Source organism: Tigriopus californicus, chromosome 12 (genome assembly GCF_007210705.1).
Source record: "Tigriopus californicus strain San Diego chromosome 12, Tcal_SD_v2.1, whole genome shotgun sequence".
NCBI lineage: Eukaryota > Metazoa > Arthropoda > Copepoda > Harpacticoida > Harpacticidae > Tigriopus > Tigriopus californicus.
In genome coordinates, this window is record NC_081451.1 from 17,087,836 (window position 1) to 17,113,391 (window position 25,556).

The 25,556-nt window shown below is 39.7% G+C and overlaps 2 protein-coding genes across 4 annotated transcripts in view; one reads left to right on the forward strand and one right to left on the reverse strand.

Annotated features, from left to right (window-relative positions):
* Window positions 1-25,556, reverse strand: part of LOC131892413 (neuromedin-K receptor-like) — a 54,023-nt gene that overhangs the window by 9,451 nt on the left and 19,016 nt on the right. The window contains exons 1-9 of one of the 2 annotated variants that reach the window (XM_059242278.1): window positions 22,692-22,832; window positions 17,209-17,297; window positions 9,247-9,491; window positions 8,294-8,356; window positions 4,570-4,677; window positions 2,171-2,304; window positions 1,940-2,018; window positions 580-654; window positions 163-263 (exon numbers count right to left, since the gene is read on the reverse strand). In XM_059242278.1, the coding sequence (XP_059098261.1) occupies window positions 163-263; window positions 580-654; window positions 1,940-2,018; window positions 2,171-2,304; window positions 4,570-4,677; window positions 8,294-8,356; window positions 9,247-9,491; window positions 17,209-17,263 (860 nt within the window). In that variant the 5' untranslated portion in view covers window positions 17,264-17,297; window positions 22,692-22,832. Of the gene's footprint in view, window positions 1-162; window positions 264-579; window positions 655-1,939; window positions 2,019-2,170; window positions 2,305-4,569; window positions 4,678-8,293; window positions 8,357-9,246; window positions 9,492-17,208; window positions 17,298-22,691; window positions 22,833-25,556 lie in introns of those variants that run through there. The other variant, XM_059242279.1, reaches the window with a different exon arrangement.
* LOC131892416 (uncharacterized) lies at window positions 19,858-22,990 on the forward strand. 2 transcript variants are annotated; one of them, XM_059242282.1, is made up of 4 exons: window positions 19,858-20,172; window positions 20,257-20,328; window positions 22,107-22,257; window positions 22,709-22,990. In XM_059242282.1, exons 1-4 carry the CDS (start codon window positions 20,164-20,166, stop codon window positions 22,939-22,941), a joined length of 465 nt encoding a protein of 154 aa, XP_059098265.1. In that variant the 5' UTR covers window positions 19,858-20,163; the 3' UTR covers window positions 22,942-22,990. The 2 variants fall into 2 exon arrangements, with proteins under 2 accessions (XP_059098265.1, XP_059098264.1); XM_059242281.1 differs by having other exon boundaries at window positions 19,863-20,172; window positions 22,706-22,990.

A 25,556-nucleotide genomic window follows, 5' to 3' on the forward strand; every position in this document is an offset into this window, starting at 1 on the left:
GAATCCAAGCCAAATTATAATCCCCTTATTACTAGCAACTTACTGTCGGAGGTCAAAATTAAGATTCCTCTAGATTTGTGACCATCATAACCGCACATTTTTGTCAATTAAAAAGTGATCCCATTTCTGACCAGTCCAAAGTAATCCGGCCCAAATACTTACTCGTTAATTCTGGGAGCGATTACAGACAAGACTGAGTAGGATTGAAGTGGAAGCCAACAAATTGCGAAAAGGCCCACCACAAACATTAGCACTTTGATTGCCTGGAAAGAGAAGAACCATGCATATCTATGACAGGTTATTTTTTTCACTTTCACACAATGGATTACAGATGAAGAACATACATAACTTTTCAATTCTAGGCCATCATTTGGTCTGTCGGAACTTTTATTCAACGAAAAAAAGGGAAAGGAAAACCATTTGATATTCCAAGAAAAGAAGGCCAGGACAATTGTAACTTTTGAAAACAAATGGTCACTTCTTTGTCTATAATTCATACAACTCTCAGTTGGCATTTTCTAAGAAAAAAGAATTGGCCCTTTGTCAAGAGAGCAAAACCCTGGCTCTTTTATACTGTACCTTCTTCTTATCCTTGAGGATGGTGGCATCCCTGCGTTCTTCAGCTTCACCCGGAGCCCTTCTTCCCCAGAGATTCTGAAATATGAATGAAACTTGAACATCCTTTCCAATTTTCATTAAGACAGTCCGGAAATTGAAGATTTGCAGTCAAGACAAAAATTTTTCCAACATGATTGCTACCTCTTTTTTCATCGAAAAGAAACTTTTCGAGGGGCGAGACGGAAGATGATTCATGAATCTTTTCTTCAAGCCGTCAAGAAAAAAAAGGTAGTGCGAAGGTGTCGTTTTTGCAGATTCTGTTTGGAATTCTCGACTGTCATCCTCAAGGCGAACCTTGGCTTATTTGAGGGAAAAATAATGATATCCTCACCCAAGGAGCACGTGATTAAATAAAAGCATCAGCTGGTCGGGTTTTAGGTATTTCTATTGATCAACGAAAAAATCATTTGGATACCTCCTTCTACTTTATGTGAATGTGATGGATGGTATTTGCCAAACCCATTTTCAAAAAAGATTCTTCATCCTTCAATTTTACAAGAAATATTATTCATTACACTTTTGGCAACAAATCACGAGTTTTTACCTGGAGTATGAAATAAGATCTTACAATCATCATATTTCATGCAAAGTATCCGTTCATGACAAAAAAATATGTTGTCAGATATTTTTCTGAAAAATGGAAGAGCCTGTTCCTATTAATTTGGTTAGGAACATTTTATTTGCCATTCCATTAAATAGACTTTTTTGTTTGAGCTCTCCGTTAGAGCATAAGCGTGCAAATGCAATAGTTTTGGAAAGCTTTTACTTTTCCACGAGCGAATCAATTGGTTCTTAACATACAGAGGAGTGTTAATCCATGTTTGGGTCCATTGAAGGCGCACTTTGGAGGTCAGTTTTGTCCACTTTTCGTGCGGCAAGTGTCTTATAAATAAGGGCCCTTATTTGCAACGTCACACGGCCCAAAGAAAACAGGAAGAGGCACGGTAGATTGCTAAATAAACTGCTCTTGCCTTGCCTTGAACGCAATTTCTTTTCCGGACATTATGTGACCCGGGGCACTTATTATAAATAAGATTTTAATACAATTAGCCAGAAACAACACAAACGCATTATAGTTCATTAAAAAGAAGTTGGCCCAATCGGCCATTTATTTGGTAGAGGCTGAGTGACAAAGCGCCCTCTGGAGTGCAGAACGTAAAACATATTTCATGCAGCGTAAGGGGGCTATATCGAATCCCATGAGGCAAAAAGTGCCTTGGATCAGCAAATGTCTCGTCAATGACACTTGATTGCCCTTTTCAGGGTTCGAAAACTAGCTGTTCCCTACTCCATGGGGTGAGAAGGAGCTCAAAAAGCTTACCATGCCAATCCTCAAGTAGGCGAAGCTGATTAAACACAAAGGAAGGAAGTATTGCACAAAGCAGAGAGCAAACATATACCTGAAAAGAGAGGAACAAGAACAGATCAAAGTCAGAGAAAAGTAGCTGGGTTTCCATCCCTGCAGTTACTGAAATGTCAGTGGGATTATCCAGGCTTAGACGACAAAGACCTTTGATTTCTGTCCCAGCAGCCCGCGAGGTGTTCCACCTACCATGTCAGAGTGGTGGGGCTGATATTCACGGGAATACACTGAGGGATACTGCCATCCACGAGCATCACACGGAAGGCGATGACTTGGGGCACGGCCAGGAGGATCGAAGTCACCCAGATGAACCCAATCCGAACCTGAAACAACCATTCACGAACTGCATTATAGAGGTATAGGGCTTGTCAAGTAAACGAATTCATGAACAGCTGATGTTATTCCATGGGCCAAAATCAAAGACAACATACCCAGCCAAACCATACTGTGCATGCATTGAATTTTGACATTTATTCCATTGTACATGCTTGTCTAAGCAAATAGCAGTGTGGTGTTGAGCCAATTTGATAGTGCGTTCACCTATTCCGATTAATACCAAACATATTCATTTTGTAATCCATCTCACTCAAAATCACTCAATTATTGAAAATTCATTGTGCGGATAGTGCAAGTTGACCCTGATGTTTGTCTTATTTCTCCTTCCCCAAAATGTCCAAAATCAGGGAGCCGGACAATATTTTTCCTTAAATTTCCTTTACTCGCCCTATCGACTTTTAACAGAAGAGAGAATCTCGTACCTCCTCAACCATTCATTGTCCAAAATCAGTACCTTCCACAGCCCATATCGCAAAGCGCAGGGAAAAATGAAAAATGCGAACACTTGCCTTCATCAGCTGGCGCATAAATTTTGGTGTCTAGGAAGTCATGCTTATTCATATGCAAGCGTGGCCGGATCGATGAACTTGGGCTAGATTTGGGCCTAAAATCTGGCTCAAGGCAAAGCTATGTGTGAAGTAATGCATCAACGTGTGAATGCTGTGGTTGGGAATAGAAATTTCGAAATCGGATAATCTCTTTGCACTCTTGTTCCAATGAGACTGGCAATCGATTACGAGAAGAGGACTTACTCATTCAATCTGTGCAGAGTCATGGAATGAGGCATAACTTTTGATTCCGTCGTTTGATCGAGCTCAAAATGGTACTACGTAGGTGATTGCAGCAACCTGGATCCAGTCTCCGTTGAAGAAGAATGCAATGAATTGCTTCAAATCGGAAGTCCTACTTTTTTATCTTAACGTCCCCGTGTTTGGTTTATGAGTAATGATAACGTAAATAAGAATCTCCACTTTAATCTCACGGGCATAATACACTTTCCTAGAAGTCCGTGAATACACGTTTACACTTGAACGTTACTTTGACTCTCCTCAAGGGTGTAGGGGAAAAAACCGCCTTATCGTATAAATATGAAACTACTAAACAATATTACCCGAAATGATAAAAATTACATGTGCAGTATCACAATGAAAAAAGATACACTCAAAACGAACTTTGAAAGCTAGAAAATGGCAATTATCATAACTTTTCAACATTATTTTGGCATTTGAAAAAAAAATCACTAAAATAGTAGAGAGAGATAAATTAATCAAAGACCCAACCCTTGCACACACACTTGACTTTGAATAAGTAAGTCTTGAAACATATCACACATTTTTATCACATTTGCCAAGCATGGCAATACCAGAGAAACTCTGAGACTGGAAGAGTCTATGGATCATGCCTTCTCCTTGACTTCTCTCTCAGAAACCTTCGAATTTTGAATTCATACACAAAAACAGATTGTATCCTATTCCAGTCACAAGACTGCCTCTTGGAACGGTGTAAAGATGGTGGGACAGTTTGGGAAGCTAGACAATCACAGCTCAAAATTTGGACCCTGTCAAAGCCATATTCTGCCAATGCAATGAGACTTGTTTGCCTTTCATACTACAAGTCAGAACCGATGTTTTCTCACTAATGGAACATGCATTTTGTTCTACTGCATCCAATCTTAGCAATCAATTGTCCAACCGCCAGCAAACGTAACTCATATTAAAACTACTTCAACTTCTTGTAAAATTATGTGAAAGATTTCAGGTGTGGGCATTTAACAAAGAAACTTGTCCTCATACAGAATTGAGTTTACTCTGCTTCACAAAAGTTATGTTGGCTCTACTTCTGGGCTTCTGAATGGTCAGAAATGTTCAAGCTCATTTCTCGTTTATTGAAGGCCCTTCCTAACTTCTAAATAACCTCTGAAATTCTTTGTCACTGGGTTCCATTCAGACGCAACATCCCTCTCCGACTTGTATTGATTGTTACATTTTGTGGCACTCAACACTGCGCCAAATAACCCAAACATTATTTTGGTGAAGCCAGTGAACAAGATCAGCTGACTCAACAATGAGTGTGCGGAACTTTGAGAGGTTGCATGAAAAATAATCACTACACAATCAGTCAACTTAACGGCCATTGAAGTGGTTCCGATCTTTCCCAAATGTATTGCAATCAATCATATGGATTCTGGTAAGGACGAGCATTCCGAGTCTAGCTTCACACTCTGCTCCATATCACATGCTCTTTTCCCGTACCTTCGTTCCCTTCTTGGAGGATTTCCCACGGAGAGGATGAATTATGGCGTTATAGCGATCCAGAGCGATGGCGATAAGAGTGAAAATTGATGTATTGACACTGACATTCTGGAAAGAAGGAAAACAGGTTACCTTTTTTGGACGAGAACAAAAAGTCCATGATTTCGTTTGAGTCACATGTATTCTTATGTTGACTGCTACATTTGATGGATAATCCTTGTAGTCGTTGGTTTTTTAGAAACGAGCCATGACACGTCTTGTTTTCTGACCCTCAAATTGTAATCAAGAAACGACAAAGATTAATGATTTTTCGTCCACCCATGCTCACGAACCCCACATTGAAGTGGATCAGTCCTCTGTTAGTCTGTCAAATAGAATTAGGTACTGTATTACCGCAGCGTTAAGGAGATCACATTTTGGTTTTAATATTTGATCTAGTTTTAAAGGTTTGTGAAAGCTTCCAACCTCTCATCTGCTTTTCTTTTAGTTCGGTGCGTAGTATGCCAAGTAAAATTCAAATTTTCTCTGGCATTTCCCCCAAGGCTTGTGTTCCTTTTAGATAAGTTTAACCACAAGTGACAAAATAGATGGCCATTTCCCCCCGATTGTTTCAACTGAAACCAAGAGTTTCAATCTTATCACTGTTGAATATGCTCACAAAAAGTGCAATGTTGAGATAAGCTAAATAAACGTTAAAAAACGAGATGATGTCTCAAAAAGTATCGCATCTTTTTGACGCAGGTTTCTGTTGAGAAACCGAGAAACCTTGATGGCTCTGTATTTATCCAATTTCTTGTCAATTAAACACATAGCCAGTAAAGAATATCGGTGAAAACATATTGACGTTGGTTGAGTGCTGAACTCATTGGAGCCCTAGGGGTAGAGGCAAAGGATTGAAAATGCTGAATAATTCACCATCGTAATGCACTCTTTGAAGCCTCGAAAAAGGATACATGACACGCTTTTAAAAGTAGAGGACTGACGGAAGTAGTCAACGGAAAGTCAAACTAGTCTGGCACATGGCAGCCACAAAATGCGAGGGATATTTTTAGGTATGATTAAGCGTCTTTTACTCAAACAAAAAACGTTCTCCATTCAGATAAGAAAAATCTACTCAAGATTTTAGTTGAGCCTTTTCGTCGAACAAAATGTGCTTTAGTCTCGAAGCAATTAGTACTTCCCGCCCCACCAATTCATTCCATAATTCCTTCAAGATAGACAAAGAAAGGGCTTGGCAAGTTTCAACAATAAAGCGTGTCCTGAAAATAAAGTCCTTTGTCTTCAGATAACTGACACTCTTGGCGTTTGGTTGTGAGGTAATTAAAAGATTGATCATATCAGCTTCACCACTCACTTTCGATATTGCCATGAAATAAGGCGTTAATGTCTAGAAAAAAAGACCTTCTTGCAGAACAAACTAGAAATTTAATTTGACTAGTCAAGACTATGGTTCAAAGGGCGAGTTTAGCCTTTTCCAACAATAAATATTCTCAGCATTCATTGAGAACTGTGCTCTTGCTCTTGAGAGCCTCTTAGATGCCCTGACTTCTCTGGCTTTGGTTGCTTGTTCCAGGGCAGTAAAAGTCAAAGGGTGCTGATTTCGGCAACTAAAACTGCTGCACTGCTGGGCCTGGTTAGCCCAGGGAATATTCAAGCAATTAATGCCAGACGTCAGACAACTTGGAGATCCCTAAAAACCATATCCTGAATTCCTGGCACACTGCTGCTCATAAAATAAAGAACAGTGCCCCCTAAAAAGGTAGCCCCAGAAGGGTTTGACATGAAGCGATGGTTAAAGTGCTATGTTCTTCAAACCTAGTGATCAGAAAATTAAGTAATTTGATACATATTTTAGTGAATGATTTAAGAACGCTATTATTGGGGTTGTAGCCGATCATTTATGTACAGTATTTGAAGTGCCACAATTGCGAAACGCCTTGTTCAATGGCGTGATCTAATTCGTCAAAAATAGAGTTGCAAAGAAATTAGACAAAGGGCAATTGAAAGTGGATCAATGAAGAAAGATGTTTAAAAGAATGTTGTTCATTCTTTTTGACACCTAACAAGAAGATAAGTCTGTTTTCTTTCTGAATGCCTTGCTTACAACGAAACTAGATAGATTTGACAAAATGAATTGCAATGAGAGCTTTCAAAGTGTGTACATTTGTTTTCTTAGACCCTAAACTTAGACAAGCTCTTCAACAGAACACCTGATCAGCTCTTTATCAAATATTCTATGACTTTAAAGCTAACTAGGGCATATTACTTCCATTCATCTTTAACTACTGGCGATTCCATTCCTGATAACGGAAAGGAAGTAGGAAGTCGGCGAAAAAACTTGAAATAGAATAATGTCTCCTCTCTCATTCAATAGAACTCTTTAACAGAGGTAGATACCTAGATGAACTTGGTTCTTTCAAATATGTCTCATCTGCTGAAAGTTAGTGTCTAAATGCGAGTCAAACACGATAAAGTCTTTCTTTGATCTGTCTAACATTGACTGTGGATGTCGCTCTCAAGTCCCAAGGTCACTTTCTTCCTTGAACGAAAAAATGAACTTAGACATGGAAATCATTCAAAATGGAACTCTTGTCATTGGCTCATGAAACTGTCGAACATTCGTTGAACTATGGGAGTTATGGTAAAGGGAACTCAGTTGCTATTTGTTGAACGTATTTGGCAAACTAGATTTACGCCTTGGTTTTTCAAGTCTGGATTAAAGACTGTGATAGCAAAAGTGGAATAATTGATGTTTGAACCCAGGCTTCATTGGAAATATTGCTTTTTGGCCTGTTGGTAAATCATGGACAAATGTTGGTGCAAAGTTTTGAAACATAGCTAACTACGTAACATTGTCCTTTTTTGCCAATGATCAAAACAGTTTTTCAAGATTATTTTTTGGAGACTTTCTTATTATTACATAGTAGGTTCAAGTTAATAAAGCTTTATTCCTTATCTAGCTTCGAATTCATATAGTATCTGATTTGTTGGTCGATCAGGCTAGTCCTTAAATGTAGAATTTTGGTCAAAAACATGTCGAAGTCGAACAAAAAAATGAGAGGTCATTTTGGTCTTTTTTTCTATTTGAGCCAAAAATTGAGTTTGGTTAGTGATCTAATTATTGAATGGCCGTAATTGCTTGTTTGCAGCAAAGTTCGGTTGTTGACAAATATTTTTTGCCGGTTCTGAACCTGCGTTTTGTAATAATGTGCTGAATTGGAGATTTTTTAATTCATCTCTTAGCTTTGTGCCTTATCGTCGATGAAAATGATTCATTTATCTAAATAAAGTCTTTACATGAATAATATGTCACACCGGAATGAAGATGCTTTGGCCATAAGTTCTATTACTATTGCCGATCAAAACTCCCATTTTAACATGGTGATTTGTATTTAAAAGAATCAAACACTACGAATCGCTCTTTTTAAATGTATGGGGTGATCGAGAATTTCTCTCATGACACGCTAGTATATTGCAATCCCTTCCTTACAGCAATCAGATTCGAATTTGTTCGAAATGCTGATCCTGGGAACATTTTTAGCCTGAGAGGCGGAAATTTATGGTGATAATCCTGTCACACCAACTTCTTCCAGGATATAATTTCCTTTTCGCTCGCAGCAGATGCAATTGGTGGGCCAACTTTCCAGGCCCGTTCAACATCTCGTGCTATTATTTTGGAATTAAAGCACAAGTTTGAGACGCCTGGGAATGGGTTTTCACTTACTTGGAAGAAGGGACACAATGAGCACATGATTTCGGGAAGGTTCCACCTTTGGAGAAGGGCGGCCTGAAAAGTGGAACAGATTCGAGTAATTGACCCTGAAAAGAGTGGCACATGCTCAAATGTTGCATTATGTCGATGAAGATTTTTCCATTCAATTAACTGATTGGAGCTCAAATATTGATCGGGTTAATGGCTTAGCGAACCGTACTACTGTGCGCATATTAAAAATATGGCGCTATCCCCCCTCCCCCCCCCCAAAAAAAAACATTTGTTCCACTCAAGGTCCAATTTTAGTAATACTAATTCAAAACTCTAATGTTAAAATTAAAATTTTTCTTGCTCTAGTTTCACGGTTCTTGGGCATGATAAAGATTTACTAATCCTAAAAATCACGTATTATTGGCTATGAAAAAGTGAATGCATTTGCGGTCCAGTCACCAACAACGTGTTGTAAGCATTGTACTATAATGTAGCCAGCAAAGTGCTATGAAAGGAACACTCGACTACAATCCCACCAGTTCTACCGAATGTCACTGTCAAACCTCCAAGAATGGAACAAGCGCCATAATTAAAGGGTCTGAGATAATTATTTCCTTACACAGCCTTTTATAATGCCTACGAACGTACTGTACATTTCAAGTTGTTGGCATGTCAACGCCATTAAATATGGATATTCCAAGAGGCACTTATCACCACCTTCCAAAGGAGGTGTTACACAAATACCGTTCGTGAAAATGAAGCCAGGATGGGTGTCGCTCGTCCACCAAAGTTTCGCTCATTACAGAATAGGGAAAAAAGGTTCGAATCTTCCTCATGATGTCATTCGTTTCCCAGCAGGCCTCGCATTGCTTTCGCATGAGCGATGTGGTCTGAACAAAGACATTCTTACTGACTGAACTTAGCATTGTGTTCCTAATCAAGCCCACGTGGCAAGACACGCTCCTTTGTCTTACTTGGAATTGGAACGGAATCGAGAAGGTTCCAATGACCACGTCTGAGAGTGCCAAATTGGCGATGAAGAAATTCGTGATGGTCTTCATGCGTCGACTTCGGATGACCATATAAATCACCAGCGTGTTGCCCAACACCGAGCCCAAGCTGATCCCGCCATAGCAGATCGCCAACAGGATCACAATCCCCAACGAGGGTTCGTACAGCTCTTGAGAGCCGTCTGGCATGTAAAACGAGCAATTCATCCCTGAAAGAAAGAAAATGGACCACATTCACCACCTGAGTCCTGACGTCATCCTGGTTCACCGGGATAAGTAGNTGTACGGTACAGGGGGGGGGGTCTGACAGGTGCAAATCCTGATCTCATCCTATTTGTATATTGGCCTTTTTTTGTGGATCCGTTGCTTTATAGAGATTAAAAGTGCTCAATCTAACCGATTGTGACTTAGGATTCCTTAAGCACTGGGTAAATATGAGAATGATGCGTAAGGTGATGAGTGGTATACCATAAATGGTCAACTTTCTAATACAAAATCAAGGAGATGTGAAACTTGAAGAAGCTCGCTTTTCTCTACCCTCGTAAAGAATGGAGCCGTTAGGCCCTCCCTCATAAAGTTCAATCTATTGTTTGAGGATGCCGTGGCACAGCAAAACTTGGCACTGAGTGGCAAGTTTCTTTAAAATTCGATCTTTTCTTTCCCCCTCTTGTGTTTTAGAGGCAACATTTGGCAAGCAGATAATGCCTCGTTTTGGAAAAGAAGAACTTAATGAGGGGAACAGATTTGACGGCTCATGCAGTGTCCTAAATCAACTGTGTCTTGAGGGGACCGTTGAGCATATCCAAAGCTTCCATAATTGGCAATCCCTTGAGAAAGCACATTGGTCCAATATGCCAAGAGCTACCTTATATTCATCATGGAATGGCAAAGCCTAAAGGATGGTCTACATAAATCTGCCAAGTCAGCCATGGCATCTTGCAGGGATGTCTAAGGAAGAAAGGCATTCTTTTTTGGATTTGGTTTCCAGGCCCATTTCTCCAATCATTATGTGCTTTTGGGGTTCAATTCGGGACCTTTAAAATTGTGATGAAATGGATTTCCATGGGCAAAGCAATTTTGAAAGGGGCCCATTTGGGCGCTGAGGGCTAATTTCAAGGGTTCGGCAATTGAATATATATGGTCAATAACAACAAGAACCGTGAAGATATGTACATGACAAAAAGGTGACCATTTTATGTTTTTGCTTCATGAATAAACATGGTCAAATTTCAATCGAAGTTCTAGGTTAATTCTAAAAATATGTGGACACCAAAATAAGAGAGTGTACAAAATTGGATGTTTCTGTTATTGTTATCCATTGTACTTGGCAATTTGGTTCAGTTGATATGTTTTGCACTTTTCGGATAGGGTTTTCCCTCATATTTGCCAGAGACTCAAGATCACCTCTTCTCTTGGCATCGAATATGAGTACACATTTTTTTCAGAAACAAATCAGAGGACAAAAGAAGGAGAGGGACTAAAATCAATGGAGACCTCCTCCAGACCCCTTTGAAATCCATTTCAAGTCTCCCAAGCGATATCAAAAAAAAAATACAGGAAGATATTCCCTGGCAACCTTGGTTCGAGTGAAACCCTGGGGATCACTTTTATCTCTGACCCGTAAAGGTGGTTTGAAACCAGCTCGTCTCTGCGGAAGTGCCTAATTGTACCTACAGATCCTAAGTTGTTCATTGCAAGCATCCCCCGGGAGTCTGGGAGGGGTTTAAAGGCACCGTTTGTTGGATTAGCAACGTGAGACCGGAGTGAGAGCGAATCAACTTTTGCCTCTTGTTTCTCCAGGGAGATCCTTCAATTCTGGATCTGACAATTCTAATGGAGCGATCGCAAGCTGTTACCCCGGGGCCTCTAATTGAACTTCAAACTTTCCGTGAGGCCCTGGATCCTTTCCGTTGGTGTCAAATCAATTACGGAAGACTTGTCGTATTCAAAGAAGGAACGAGCTGAATAATGAAGCAATCACACTTGTCGCGTGAATGAGAGAGGAGACAAATGGCAATTCAAAAAACTTGAGTAGTGCTTGTGTTTTTCTTGGATCGAGTCCAGGCAGGAGCTCCTAAATTGTCCCAGACAGACCCCGGAGAAGGTACGCATAGTTTTCCTGGCTTCCTTCCTGTTCTCACGAATTTGCCGCTCACTTGACCTCTTTCTTTCCAGGCACGCCAAAACGACAGCTGTTTGACACGCAAACTTACTTTACCGTCTGCATAGAAACCTCGATCAACAGAAACGACGAATCAGGCGCACTTTGATCAACCGGCAAGATATTAGCAGTATGTTTTGTGGTGGCTTCTTTGCCACAGATGAGAAACTAGTATGTTTATCAAGTCCTTTGGAAGACAAACAAGTACTCTTGACATTTGCAAAATATCTTCAGATAATCTGGTTTTTGGCCATTTGTTTTGGGGTAATAGAGTCGCCCGGTCAACAAAGCCAGTCACCTCAAAGTCCATTTCCAATCTTTGATGGTTAACAGTTTGGTTCTTTTCCTGTGGGCGTGGTTAGCGTCTAGAAGTTTTCTCTTTGGTGGACGGTCGGGACAGAGGTTCGAACCAGGGGACCTCTCTCACACTAGAGAATTGCTGTAACCATTACACCATCTCTCCCTCCATGAAATCTTTACATCCAGGAGCGGGGTTTGAACCCACGAGCCTTGGGGAGAAGATTCTTGCCTTCTTTCCCCTGCCCCTGAGGCGGCTCGGCAACACTAGCTCCCGGCGTTTTGCGTTACTTTGTACGTCCTGTCAAAAGACAAGAACAGTTATAGAAAATCAATACCTAAAAATGTTTAAATTTCGTTAAAACCATATGCATATCTTGCCTTTTGATCATCTTTGGTTCTCCAAAAGATCCAAAGTTACTCTCCTCGTTTGCCGAATTCGAAAGTATGGCGTTTCTCTCTTCAGAGCTCTATCTATATTGCCTTAGTGTTTTGAACCCCTTTATTTCGACCAATGCCAGTATTCAAAGATTGTGGAGCTTTTGCCGGCGTGGCAGGATTTGTCAATCCCTATAACATCTGGTCAAGCTCTCATTCTTGAGTCTAAAATGGGAATGTCTTTGTGCACGACAAGAACTCTTGATGTTCGCGCTCCAGTTTCACCCATTCTCTTCCCAAAGAACGAGGGCCAAATTCCTGGGAAGGCCATAATGGACGACATTGTAAGGCCAGAATTTGCAAATGGAAAGAAATTCACTTGCTCGGTTGGTAGTGGGAAAAGAAAGCCAACGATCAGTTAAAAGCTTTTCCATTGGTATGCAAATCCCAGAGTGTACTGCACTCTTTTTTAGTTCATGGTGTCATTGCAATTGATCCAAGTTGTTCCAAAGGTTGGTTCTCTCGGGAAGTCGCTGAATGAATAAGATTCAAAGTCTTCTCAGGTTTGGTATCTAGTTAGCTTTCCGCTTAGATCTCAGATTGTTAGAGCGTATTCTAGTTGAATTCAAAGAATGCAGGAATGAAGAAGCCATACAGATATTCAAGTTATAACTGAAATTCCTAACATTTTTTGATTTACATTTATAAGATACCAAAACTTTAGCGCCTTCAAACCGTAATGAGCACAAATGAGTCGATTATGTAAAAGTTGTTTTTGCTTTTATTCGTTATATACATAAAATTTCAAAAAAAGATTCCACAAAATTTAAATAATACGTTAGTTTCCCCAAGAGAGAATGCAAATCATTTTTCATAATAGTCGAAACGAAATTCTAAGACATGTTAATATCCGAAATGTTAAGTTACATTTTTCTTGCCATCTCAATTGGCAAATTCCTTGCCAAGTGGAAAGTTGAACAGGGTGGCCGGTATAAAGTGTTACAAACAATTGCCTCATTGAAAATTGCTCTAACTACACCAGGGTCTGGATTTAGGCTCATCGATGAACTCCCTTTCAGTACAAAAGTGATTAGTCAAATTGGCCGAAAACATTTATTGAAAAGTGAATGCCGTTGGCAATTGGGTCACCAATTTTGAAACAAAATGGTTCACTTATGCCGAAGCAAATTCTGTAACACCTCATAAACCCCCCCCCTGTATTTGTTTCCACAAATCAATCAATCAGTTCGGTTCAAATTTTGATCTGAGATGGCAAAACCACTTAAAATCATGTGTCGTTGTGTTCTTAAAAACGCAACTCAAACATAACTGACGTGTCTTTGAAAGTAGGTTTAGTTTTTAATCCTTTCAAAAAAAAAAATTACTTTCTGTAGTTTATTTTGTACCAATTATTGACAAAAAAGTTGCGAACAACAATCAAAACAATATTGACCTTATTTGTACCCATTGCAATCCAGGTAAATACAAAATATGACAAAAAGGGTCTTTGCAAATGGCGCCAAAGGTCGATGGTAACAAATTAAGAAAAAAGATAATGTTTTAAAAAAACATTTTCGTTACGTCTATACATTTTTGCATTTGATTATTCATCATAATACTTACATTTAAAAGAAATTCTTGAAAATGTTAGTGCCATTAAACAACTGTAATTTTAATTAGAATATCATCACAGACAATTTCCCTCTTGTATAGGAATTGATATTATGTTATTAGACTTTTTCATCGTGAGTTTTCTATGTCATTGAGGATTATTGAGCAAAACAAGATCAAGATATTTTGTTTTGCTTAAACAAATCTTATTGCAATATAGTAACATACTAAAGCACAAGCCTCAAGGATAGGTATGCTTTCTTAAATGCATTAGTTACCGATAAGGAATAAGGAAAAGTAACAAAAAAAGTCTCATAGCGGTCCGCAAATATGGCTGCCATAAATAAGAAATACAGCGTTCAAACACTCTTGCGTAAAGCTGGCCAAGTGAGCCCACTTACTTACATGTTCACGTCTTTGGTAGATTCCCAAAGAAGTTAGAACTTGCCCAAGTTTTGGCTGGAGCACGCTCAAAGAAAGTGCACAAGGTTGGGGGGGGGCCTTGAAGTGCAACACAACACCACAGACAAAATCTTCACTGAGGATTGAGGGCCAGATTCTTGCTCGAGGTTCTTGAGGTCCCAAGACATTTCAAGATTGGTAACGATCGTTAAAAAGGGGTCAAGTTAAGCTCTGAAATTTGCGTTCGAAAGTAATGGATCGGAAGGTTTTCGTGCGTTCTTTTTTGCAACAAATTGGATCTCCCAGCAGAGAGATACGTACAGAGAGATCCGTCAATGCAGTTACTTTATCCAACGAAGCCGTATGAGGGTTGTCATTAAATGTCGCATCCTTTTAAGGGACCTTTAATATTCCTTAAAAGGTTTTAGAGGAATAAAGAGGGCTTGATTGCAAGGACAACAAAACACTACAGTAGTTGCAATTTCTCTGTCACATCTAAAGTGCCAGAAAATATTGTTTATGGTTTATTGTGGGTACCACTCAAATCACCATGGGTGAGTATATGAAGAAAATTATTTCCCTTTTAAACAAAATTGCAACAAAATAGTCTCCTACTCATAAATATACCGTTTAATTTATTCATCGTTTCATTTGCATGCAATAAATATCATTTCAATTGCGACAATTCCGTTACCTGAAATCCAGAGGAACAAAGATACTTATTATCTTATTGTCTTTGATAATAGATTTTAAATGTTGAACTTTATATCATAACAATTGGCTAAAGGTTATTCAACCACGTGGCGTGTCCTGAGCTACTGTTAGCAATCCTCTTTGCAGAGGTCTATGAAATCATTTGGAACGATGAAGATTGTCAGGGAACATATTTTTACAATGTAGAGTAACTTCATTTAGATTTGAAGATGTCACAAACTGTTTGCAAGACTTTCAAATCGGGAGACCTTTACAAACCCACGATCCGTTTTGGAACTCTTTCAATGTGTGCTTTGAAAACCTTAAAACCTCGAATAAAGTAAATGATAGCAAACGTTCTTCATTGATCATTTGTATAAAAATAATAGAATTGAACAATTAGTTTGGACCTACGACTTGTTGTCCGATTCTTTTGAAAGATTGGTCTCAGGTTGGTAAACTTTATTGCCGAAATATAATCCGAAGTCAACCAATTAGAGGACGTGGATTCAACTATAAACGGGAAGCAATTTCACTACCCTGATAGCTGGCCACTTCTATCCCATTAGAGCCTAGAATGTAGATAAATGAGGCATTAAAAAAAGTATATTCGAGCGCTACATTGGGGGAAAAGGTATCCTATAGTATTTTCAAATCGAGTGCAATTTTGTGTTACTGGATTCATTCATCCCTTCCTCTTTGTTATAACAATGGTGTCCTTAGCCTGAGGCTCAATAGAAGCAAGTGGTGAAATTGCAAGTGCACCAATCTCTTAACCAGATTTGTGTGCCTGCGCCTGATAGACACCAAGCTAGTGCATTTAAATTCGCCACAGAGAGGTGGTGTAATTTTCTTTTCTCTCATGAAACCCGGTTTTCATGGGCATAAATATTTGTCTCTTCAATGCAAGTGAAACAAAGCCAGTGCAATTGCCAAACGCCTTACTGCCTTGGATTACGTAAAGTTATTGTTTATTGCTTATTGAATTGGCCACCCACGACATTTAAGAATGCATGAAGAGTTTGGGCATAATGGCTATAATTTAGTCATTTGCCGAAAAATAAGTGGGTAAAAGTAATAGCTATAAAAGCGTCAGAAATGTACTTTTGCGGGGAATTTTATGATGACTCTAGGTGTATATGTTTATCTTTACCCATCACAGAAGAAACTGCATTGCATGTGGGAAGCGCTTGGATTTGTGTTGGTACTTACGCACTCAAACCTATAAAGCATATATCCCCATAGTCCAACCATTTTGGCGTCATTAATGACCTTTATGTGACAATCTGCCCCTATTTTAGGAAATCTACGATTTTCTAGATTACTTCTCAATTGCACCAAAGAACATGAGAGACTTGAGACGTAATGGGGTTAGCCGGTACGTCTCAAGCACCATCACTCTCTCTAAACTCTACGGGAGGAAAGTGACGACCATTGAACAAATGGCTAGATTTCGGGCCACACGTTGAAAGGCATGAATTGCATCTTGACCCTGAGAACTCCTTTGAAGATCAAGCTGCAAGGAGGCTTGTTGCACTACATTCAACTTGCCTCAAAGCAACAATGCTTGAGAAATGCGTTTCGCTTTTTTACAGGGGCATCTACCTCTGTCCCCTTGACAGATTTCTGTCAATGAGAAGGGTCGTAAATACCTTTTGGTCACTTATGAAAGGGTTTGGTAAGACGCGGGTTATGTAAACTGAACCTGGAGGTCATTGACTGGCATTGAAAACGATATGATGTGCCATTTTTCACAATAATGGGACATTGAAGCAAGAAGAGAAAATGACGTCATCACATTTTTTTGGGGTGGTCACTAGAACATTTGGGGCCATAAAGGACCCAGCGAACTAGGTTCATGATCACAAACAAACATTTTAGATATTGCTTGCTCTTTTGGTTGAATAATAGTACATCAAATTTCTCAGAAAACGCTTGAGACCAACTTTTGGGATCTGAAAAAATAACACTTCTACGACTAAAGTTGTACTCCCCAAATCATCAAGGTGCTGTGATATTCTCTACAGTCCTCGGGTAGTCATTTAATAATCCGTTTAAACCCAAACTTGGGTTAATGGGCACATCAGAACGAAGCGAGCCTCTCTAGTCGACTGGAACTCGTAAATAGAGCCACTGCATTCATGCAAGCGCCATAATGGTGTATATCCAGGAGTCTCTTGGAGGTAAATAATCTCGTGGGTGTATTTTGTACTTATTCCGGAGAATTAGAGCTTCTACATTCAGTCCATTTGTTCCACTTTCCGTTCACGAATCCGGTCTCAAAAACAAATTCCAGGGAAGCGTCAATCAGGCATGATCATTGAAGGAGGTGGATCACGAGCTCCCGTTTGCAAATACGAAATCAGAATAGAGCTTGAACTTACCATTATGGGGTTGCACCGTGATGTTATCACAATCCAAGAAAGTGAGATTGGGCATTCTGACAAGATTAGAGATTCCCTTTGAAAAGTTTCTGCAAGAAAAAAGAGAGAGAAGAAATGAGGCAAAAGTTGGTTTAAAAAAAAACCGTTCCATGTTCGTGTGATGCCCAACAATGGCTCATTTCACTTTTAATGACTAACAATGGAGTGTTCTGCCATGAATTAACTGCAATCTTCAGAATGCATTTTTGGCTCTTGCGTCACCGGGTGAGCAAGAGTAGCGGCAATTTTTGGTTATTCAGATTTGGCACAGCTAGCTCTGTTTTGGTCCAAGAGGGCAAAACTCGCTTATAAAGCAGGATATAAAGCGTAATGAAAAAAATGCATTTCTTGACACTTTTTGCGTCTGTTCAGTAAGTGGTCGCTATGGTAGTTTGTATTTTTTAGAAGGACGATCGCCTAGTATTCAAAATCGAGTTCTGCTGCATGAAAATACCATTACACGGATGAGATGGTTGGCGCAGAAGATACAACAGAAACTTGCAATTGGCACAAACAACATTGAAGTGAAGTATTCACTGCCTCTGTTGGTGTATTGCGTCCATTTTTGAAATAAAAGGAATGGACATCCGCTGTATTTTCAAGAACATTAAATTCAAGTATCTTTGTGATAGTTTTCAAGCCAACACCTGCCTTTACCCGAGAAATTGAGGTTTTCGCCACAAATGTACCTTTTTCAGATAATGGCATGATACCCCTTTAGATCAAACTTTAGTCATGGAGGGCTAGATAAAAGATAAGTTATTGTAGTCAAGTGTTTGTAGACTTAACTCCAGCAAATAGGCTTCCTACGTTACAAGAAAAATGGTCTAAGATCTGCACCTCAGAGGGCGTTTTGTGAACTAGCCTTTACCCAATAAAGAACCGATTGGGCCGATTCCTCTTTCTTGAATTACAATTCGTTTGAATTCTTTTTGACTAACTCTATCAAAATTTAATGTGTAATTAGTGACCTAGGTCACACAAGCGCTTGGAAAAGAAATTGCGTTCCTGCCATCTTATGGGTAGTTTATTTAGCTATCCACCGTGCCTCTTCCCCATTTTGTTTGGGCTGTCTGACGTTGAAAATAAGGGCCCCTACAGAGCCAGCTCTGGTGAAGCTATTGCTAAAATTAATTGCTGACCTCTCATTTACGGCATTGACTTTCAGTCTGTGCATCTTGGAAACACTGAGTAATCTTGTGGCAGCTGAGACTTGGAACAATTGAGGTACATAGAGATGAGTGCTTGGGCAGGCTGATACTAGAATTTCCTTTCTCAAGAATTCAGGCCGCCAGGGCGCTTGTGTCGTAAAATTTGTCTTCATCCATTAATAACCAGCCAAATAACAAAAAAAATATTCAGGGAGACTGAATTTGGAAATTTTGAAAATTCTAGACTGGGTTATACGCACTGATGAGCAGGCTTTTTCAACTTGTCTACATACCTATTAACATAATTTCACTTTGTTTGGGCAAATTGAGATACTGCTGATCGAAAACCATGGGTACTTGTCACAACCGACAACATGAAGCACCACCTTGCTTGTTAGGCAGAATTCAGAGCAAGGCAGCTCTATCTAAATATTTGCCCAAATAAACAACAGTTGTACCAGATAATTGATTATGACCCTAGATCTGAGAACTCCTTAACAGCATTATACCCCCAATTGGCGGGTCATCAATGAAAGGTTCTGAATTTTGATAATGTCATATGGTCTTCCCAACTCAGCCATGTGCAGTTAGGGGGTCAACCTGTTCTCAAGCAGAAACTGTAACAACGACATCTGGCGTGTATGACCTTATTTGAATTGGAAATTGGAGACTAAAGATCGGATTGACCATTGGATAATATTGCGAATGGTCCCTAAGTAAATCTGATACAAAGCACGCCTAAAGTGATACTCGCAGCACAGTTGATAATCATTTAGACGTTAGTGTTTACATAATCGTCAATGTTGAGTACAAAAAAAAGGAAACACTCCCTTGAAGACAAGATCAATAACAACATGTTAGTACCAGAACTTCCTTTCGATTGTTCAATTGTTCCAAACCACTTTCAATGATTTGGATCCTGAGCACAAAGCCCACGCCGCAAAGCTTTGTTGATCCCAAAAGGATCTATTCCTGCCATGAATGCCCTTCAAAAGACTCCACCTCTTTCCCAAATCCGGTTGTGGTGGATTTTTGTCAATTCGTGTAGTTTCTATCAAACATAGAAGTGAAATTAGTCAGTCAGTGCATCCATAAAACTGTAGATCTTCTGAGGGTAGAACACTAAAAAAATATTTGATAGAGTCATCAGAAGAAAGGTACGTTGAAATGACTTTATTACTTGGAATCATATTCCAGATGAACAGCATATTCAAAAGTTAGCCAGAAACTCCAATTATGTTTCTATTCCTCATTATATTGATTCAAAGATAGACGAAGAATGATAGAATCTTTTGAAAATCCAATGCTTCAGTATCAAAGCGATTGTCTCTTCATATATAGTTGATAATAATGCCAAATGACCCCAAGAACTTAAGTAAGTACACTGTCTTTCTATTTTTGTGACACACTGTAGTTGTGATATTCAGCTTCATTTCTTTTCCTTTATAGAGACCTCTGGTGACGCAACCTTGCAGTGCAGTATTTACAACCCCTTGGTTTGGCCTAGATATTTTTCTTCGCTCCAAGATCGACTTCTAGTACGTACGTCATGAAGTTCGGCCATGTGTATGCAACTTTTGCCGTTGTCGACCAGATTGCAATAGTTGCAGTTGCACATGCACTTGCAGCAAGTCAGGGTCATGATTATATAAGCGAGTGCTAGAACCCCCTTGTTTGCAAACCAACGACCTACGCTTTGTTGAAGCCATGTGTCAGACCAAGTTTAGGATTTGGACCAGCTACATCTCAGGAGGAATAGTGCACAATGACTTGGGTAAGAACGAAGCAGGGACCTCAGCTCTTCAAAAAGGCACAATCACAATGTGAGAGATAACAAAGTTGATGATTTTGGCGGCAGGTTCTGGTGATTTGCTTGGCCTTCCATATGGCCGTCTCCCACCCATTCTCATTCATCATCCGGGATGGACAGGTAAGAACAACTTTTTTTGTCTTTTTTTGATCGCCCTTGACAGATTTCCAATACCTCCTTGACCGTTGATCCTTGAGCGTCATGATTTCACGAAGGCGAACAAACCAGTGGGAGAGCGGAAAAAGAATAATGCTAGATAAGTCTGGTTGACGTGAGGTGGTTGTTTCAATCACAGGATCAGGAATATTTGCCACACGAGACGGATGATTACAAGATTACTGGAACGAAACACTGTCATATTTACTTTTCTCATCTAACGACCTGACTGTCGAGCGCCCTCTTTTGATTTGAGAAGGATGCAAGTTTTTTGGTTCTAACTTTACTTCTCTGCGGATTATGGCCAATTGGAGAGGGAATACGGTCTTGTTTCTTCTTGGATAATCATATTCCTTTGGTTTTGGGGGCCTTTGCTGTAGAGTCAAGTAACTAGCTTGTGTTCGGGGAACTGTTCCTTTGTCCAATTTAGACCTTTGATGGAACCCTTTGAACTTTGAGGGCTGCTTCATGCTCAAACTGAAGTAGCTACCCTATGCAGAATGTGAACTGACAATCAAAGCTTCAAGATAACCCAAGTCACCGAATGACAAAGAAACAACTGATTTTCAAGTAAGGTAGGGAATTGCGTGTTTTAATATTCGTCATGTTCCCCGAAAGTGTGCAAATTTGCTTAATTGAACACAGATATAGGAGGGATAATCACCGCCCATGGTTACCATTAGAATCCAGTTTCAACTTGAATTGCAATAATTGCTACGAAATGAAAATGGAAGAAGGTGGAAAAATCTCTCGTCACGATAGAAGTTAGAGATCTTAGCAATGAGAGAGATGTGAGATTCCAAATGCAATGAGTTTTCTGTCAAATTGTACAATTTGATAGACTCGGGTACATTATAACTGATTTGCTTTCAAACTTAGGGCGTAAAAATAAACTGAAGAGCAGAAATACACAAAAGTCATTTTTTTTATTCCATGAAATTTCTCTTTAATTTCTGTTGGCATTGTATTATTGTGCGTTTATCGTGTCACTTGCAGACCATTGTATATTCTTAGGGCAATGTGTTTGCCATTGGTAAGATTTTTTTTTCTTTTGTCGCCATGGAGCACTTTATGTAGGTAATATAAAATGCCAGATGAGTGGGTCCCACTGTTGTCAGACTTAGTGGACATGGACATAAAAGAGGCGAGAATGGGAATAACTTTTTTATGCCCACTAGAGCTTACAGTCCCAGAAAGTTTTGATCCATAGCTTCAAGTCTTTGCAAGAGTAAGAAGGTCTATTGTCGGAAATATTCCTTTTCTACAAAGACTCATTTTTCCGCACATTTCATCACATTTGCACAAACCCAATCGGTGAGTAATATTTCTTGATCCAACTGGTTTGTGTTCATGCACGGATGCATGGTGCACGTAGCACATATTGCAACTAAGTTATAATGCTTCAATCAGACAAGGATATGTTGCCTTAAGTGGAAATTGGTTAAGCAGTACAATGAACCACCTCTAGTGAATTGTTCAACAAACTGGTTTGCTTTACTATTTAGCCAACCAAGTGGTCAGCTGCTTGACATCTAGTGTCTTTTATCACTTACAAATCAGATGACAGCCAATCAGAAAAAGGTTTTGAGTGACAAGCCGGAACTGTTCCGCTCTAATTTTGAAGCGTCTTTCCATGGATAAGGGTGTCTGTGAGGCAGCTGATAACGTCTCCGGCCACCTCTACCCATTCAAGACCTCTAATTTTAGACCTCGTGGTCAATTTTTCTCCATTTGAATTTCAGTTGAGCCGAAGTAACCCGTCAATCCTTCTCACGCATGGGTCTCCCAGGTCGTTTCCCCCTACCTCCTCCTTGGGCAGCCTTTTCAGCCTTCCCCTATTTTCACAACTCCGTAATCCCTCACTAAGGAGAAGTTTTGAATTTGATCCAACAGGTAAAACTCTTGGAAATGTTCTCCCACACTCTCAATAAGATGAAACGAGATGGTTTCGTGTGATTGACGGATGTGAGCGAGACTATCGCACATTGGGGAAGAACATTATTTGAATGCATTGACTGAGGGATTGAGTCCTCGTGTCTGACATAAGTGCAATTTTCTGAAGTGTGCTTTTTATCCTCCTCTCCTTCGCGTAATATCGCCTTTTTTATTGCCAAATTGAGGCTCCTGCGAGGCAAAATCCTCGCCGGAATAGTTTTAAATTAAATGAATTGCCCTGAAACCTCCAATGTCGTCTTATTGGTTGCCAAGCCGAATTCGCAATAATGCATGCCTTTCAGGAAACCGATGTGGCAAAATTGCCCCCATTCTTTTACCTTGTCCTTTGGTCCATTGCCCCCCTCCCCCTATGAAATTCTTCATAGACATACCCTTCGATCTTTAGTAGGTCCTTCCGTGTATCCTTCCTTGGTCCAGGAGCCCAACCTAAACCAGGCCTTGAGGGGCAATTCTCGACAAATCGCCTTCACCACTCCAATCCCAATCAAAACAGAGAAAATGGTTCTGCCCGAATCCGAAGGTTCCACTTCCAAATCTGTCCCTTTATCCACCACTTTGTACAGAGAAGATACGAATGTTCACAATTACCTGAAGAAGAAGAAGAAGCCTGAAGTGCTTTGATTGCATTGTTCTTCGAGATTATAAATAAAGTCCCAGTAAACTGTAACAATGTTCATGACAAAGACAAAGCACCATCAAGAGTGGTTGGCTTGTTTCAGATGGAGTGGCTGATAGCATAACTTTTGGACGAGGAAACGAAGATAAATGGTTGCATCTTCACTTGGTGTTTTGTGATTTTATCATGCTTCTCAGGCAGGATCTTTTCTTCTCAAAAGATAACTTATTTCATGTCAGCAGAATGATTCCGTTTATCATATTCCACTTGAATTCTGGCTGGATTTTGTCATATACTTTGACTTCTGGAAAACTTCTTGCGACCATTATGCTCTGCACTTGCGTCTTAATTTAATATCCGATCCATGTATTCCTGGACCGAAGTATGTCTTAAATTTTCAACGATAGATGGCACCCTTGCAAGTGCGAATATTCTAAACTTTAATTCAGCATTAAAGTTCTATTTAGTATTTGATTTGAATCAAATGAGTCCTGGCTATGATCTAAAAGAGTTTTGGAGTGTCCTAGTTACTATGGTCAATCTCAATCACAAAATGAGGTCAAATTATTTTTTTTATATTTGATTTTAGATATGGATAAAAGTAATAGGGCCCCATGCAATTGATTCAAAGTGACCAGTTATGGTTTGATTGCAAGGCAATCCATGGGTAAATGCATGTAGCGTCATTTAGCTCTTTATGGATCCATGCTCTAACAAAAAAGAAACAGGTAAAAATCGCCACCCTGATGTTTCGCCCTCTTTTGACTCCAGCTAATGTTGAGCAATCAAGAATGCGTTTGAAAATTTTAAAGTAATTCATTTTTACACAATTACGTTTAAAAAAGGGGATCATAACCTTCCCTGCCACCAAAGAGGCCTCCCAATTTCTTATTCATGGTAGGCATCTGATACTAAGTTTGGGGTTGATCGAGTAAATATGGTGGTGATGTTGGGTGGGTTCTCTTCAGAGGCTTTCCCATCGGACATTGTTATCTTATCGGCCATTTCCTTGTCCGCATACTCCCCATGGGGTTCCAATCCAGTTCATCCTTCGCCCAAGACTAGCGTGCAGCGATCAAAAAAGAAGGCCAGAAGGCCGTCATAAGTGTTATGACATGAAAGGCCATGGAGATTTCCTTAGCCCATCCCTCTTGGTGGAGTGGGGAAGGGCTGGAAATAGTATTTTGATGGCCAGTTCGGGGCCTTCTTTCTAGACATTATGGTCTGGCCTTTTAAAAAGATTGGCTTCAACTTTGGCATTTTTGCTTTGTCACAAGGCTTATTTATTATCTTGCTCGGGTCCAACGAGAGGATGTGTATTGGATCATAGAAAAGCAATAACCAAGGTTCATCCATGGTAAATTTGGGAAGGAACTTGGACATTCATACCTTGCAAAAGAAAATGCCGTCACATTGAAACCATCTCATCCCAAATCAATTTGAAGCAGATATTTGTTTGTGATTTTTAACAATAAGAAATTATAAACCATCAACCGTAGAAATCAAAAGAAGCGCAAGCATTTCCAATTGAAAACTGGACTAAAAGTGAAAGAGCCAAGCAAGATTAGTATTGTGCACCACGGACTTCTTGGGATGTGGACTGAGAACTGAAGTAACAAACTTATCTCACCTAAGGCGTTCACTTTATTTCAAAAGAGCACTTCACACGACCACAAGGTCTTGTTGAATCAGTGATGGTGGTCAAATTTAAGCCCAAAGCTATGCTTAGGGAACTCACGAGAAATATCCAAAGTTATGAAGTAAACACTTTATGAAACTCGAATTTTCAGCCTGCTCTTGGTCAACTAGATAAGCTTTTGACACGATAATTTTGAAACAAACCACGTTAAAAATAAATGACATAACAATGACCTACCTTTCATTGAAAAGATCCACATTCCTTATTTTATTACTTTAATTCGAAAAATGGCTCAGTGTAGCTACGTATGGCCAAGAGCAGGCCGATTTGGCGAGAAGCTCGTTCACAGTCCAGTTTTCTAGAAGTTCAAAAGTAATCTTATCATGCCATGTAGACAGGATCGAGTCACCCTGAAGAATAAACCACACTTAAGGCTCATAAATCTTCCAATTAATACACAGCCGAATCAATGAGACCAACACAGATAGGTGGAATCACTAGACAAATGAAAATAAGCCCTACGAAATAAAATAAAAAATTTGGAGATGCATGAGAGAAATGGTGAGTAAATCGGCACTAGATTTATAGCGACAAGCTCGAGGAGAATTGCATCTTTCTGTCTTGGAATCATGGTTCTCCCACGCCATTTGAGGCTGGATTGAACTTTCAATTTGGTTGGAGGGTCCTTCAAAAGCCTTGAAAATTGAAAGTGTCCGGGCACCCTCAAACTGTCCCTTACAAGTGAAAGAGCGCAGAGACTAGAGAATCTAGATTGAGAGAAGCGCCGGGCTCGGCCTCCGACAAACGGGGAAAATGTTCCGAAGCTATATTTGCCCGGCCAAAATTCCAGTTTATTCTCCAGCTACGAGGAAGTTTGTTAGTTATTGAATAATAGTGATGGCCAAATTGGACCTTTGCGTGGGTATATTGTAGTTCGTCAATTGGCTCATCGTTGGAATGGCGCTGCTTGTCAAACCTAGC

Excerpts from the sequence above, each read along its gene's own strand:
- LOC131892416 (XM_059242281.1), top strand. Across the intron at positions 20,329-22,106 it reads TCATCATCCGGGATGGACAG|TTGAGCCGAAGTAACCCGTC; the intron begins GTAAGAACAACT and ends TTTGAATTTCAG. Across the intron at positions 22,258-22,705 it reads TTTTGAATTTGATCCAACAG|TAGGTCCTTCCGTGTATCCT; the intron begins GTAAAACTCTTG and ends TTCGATCTTTAG.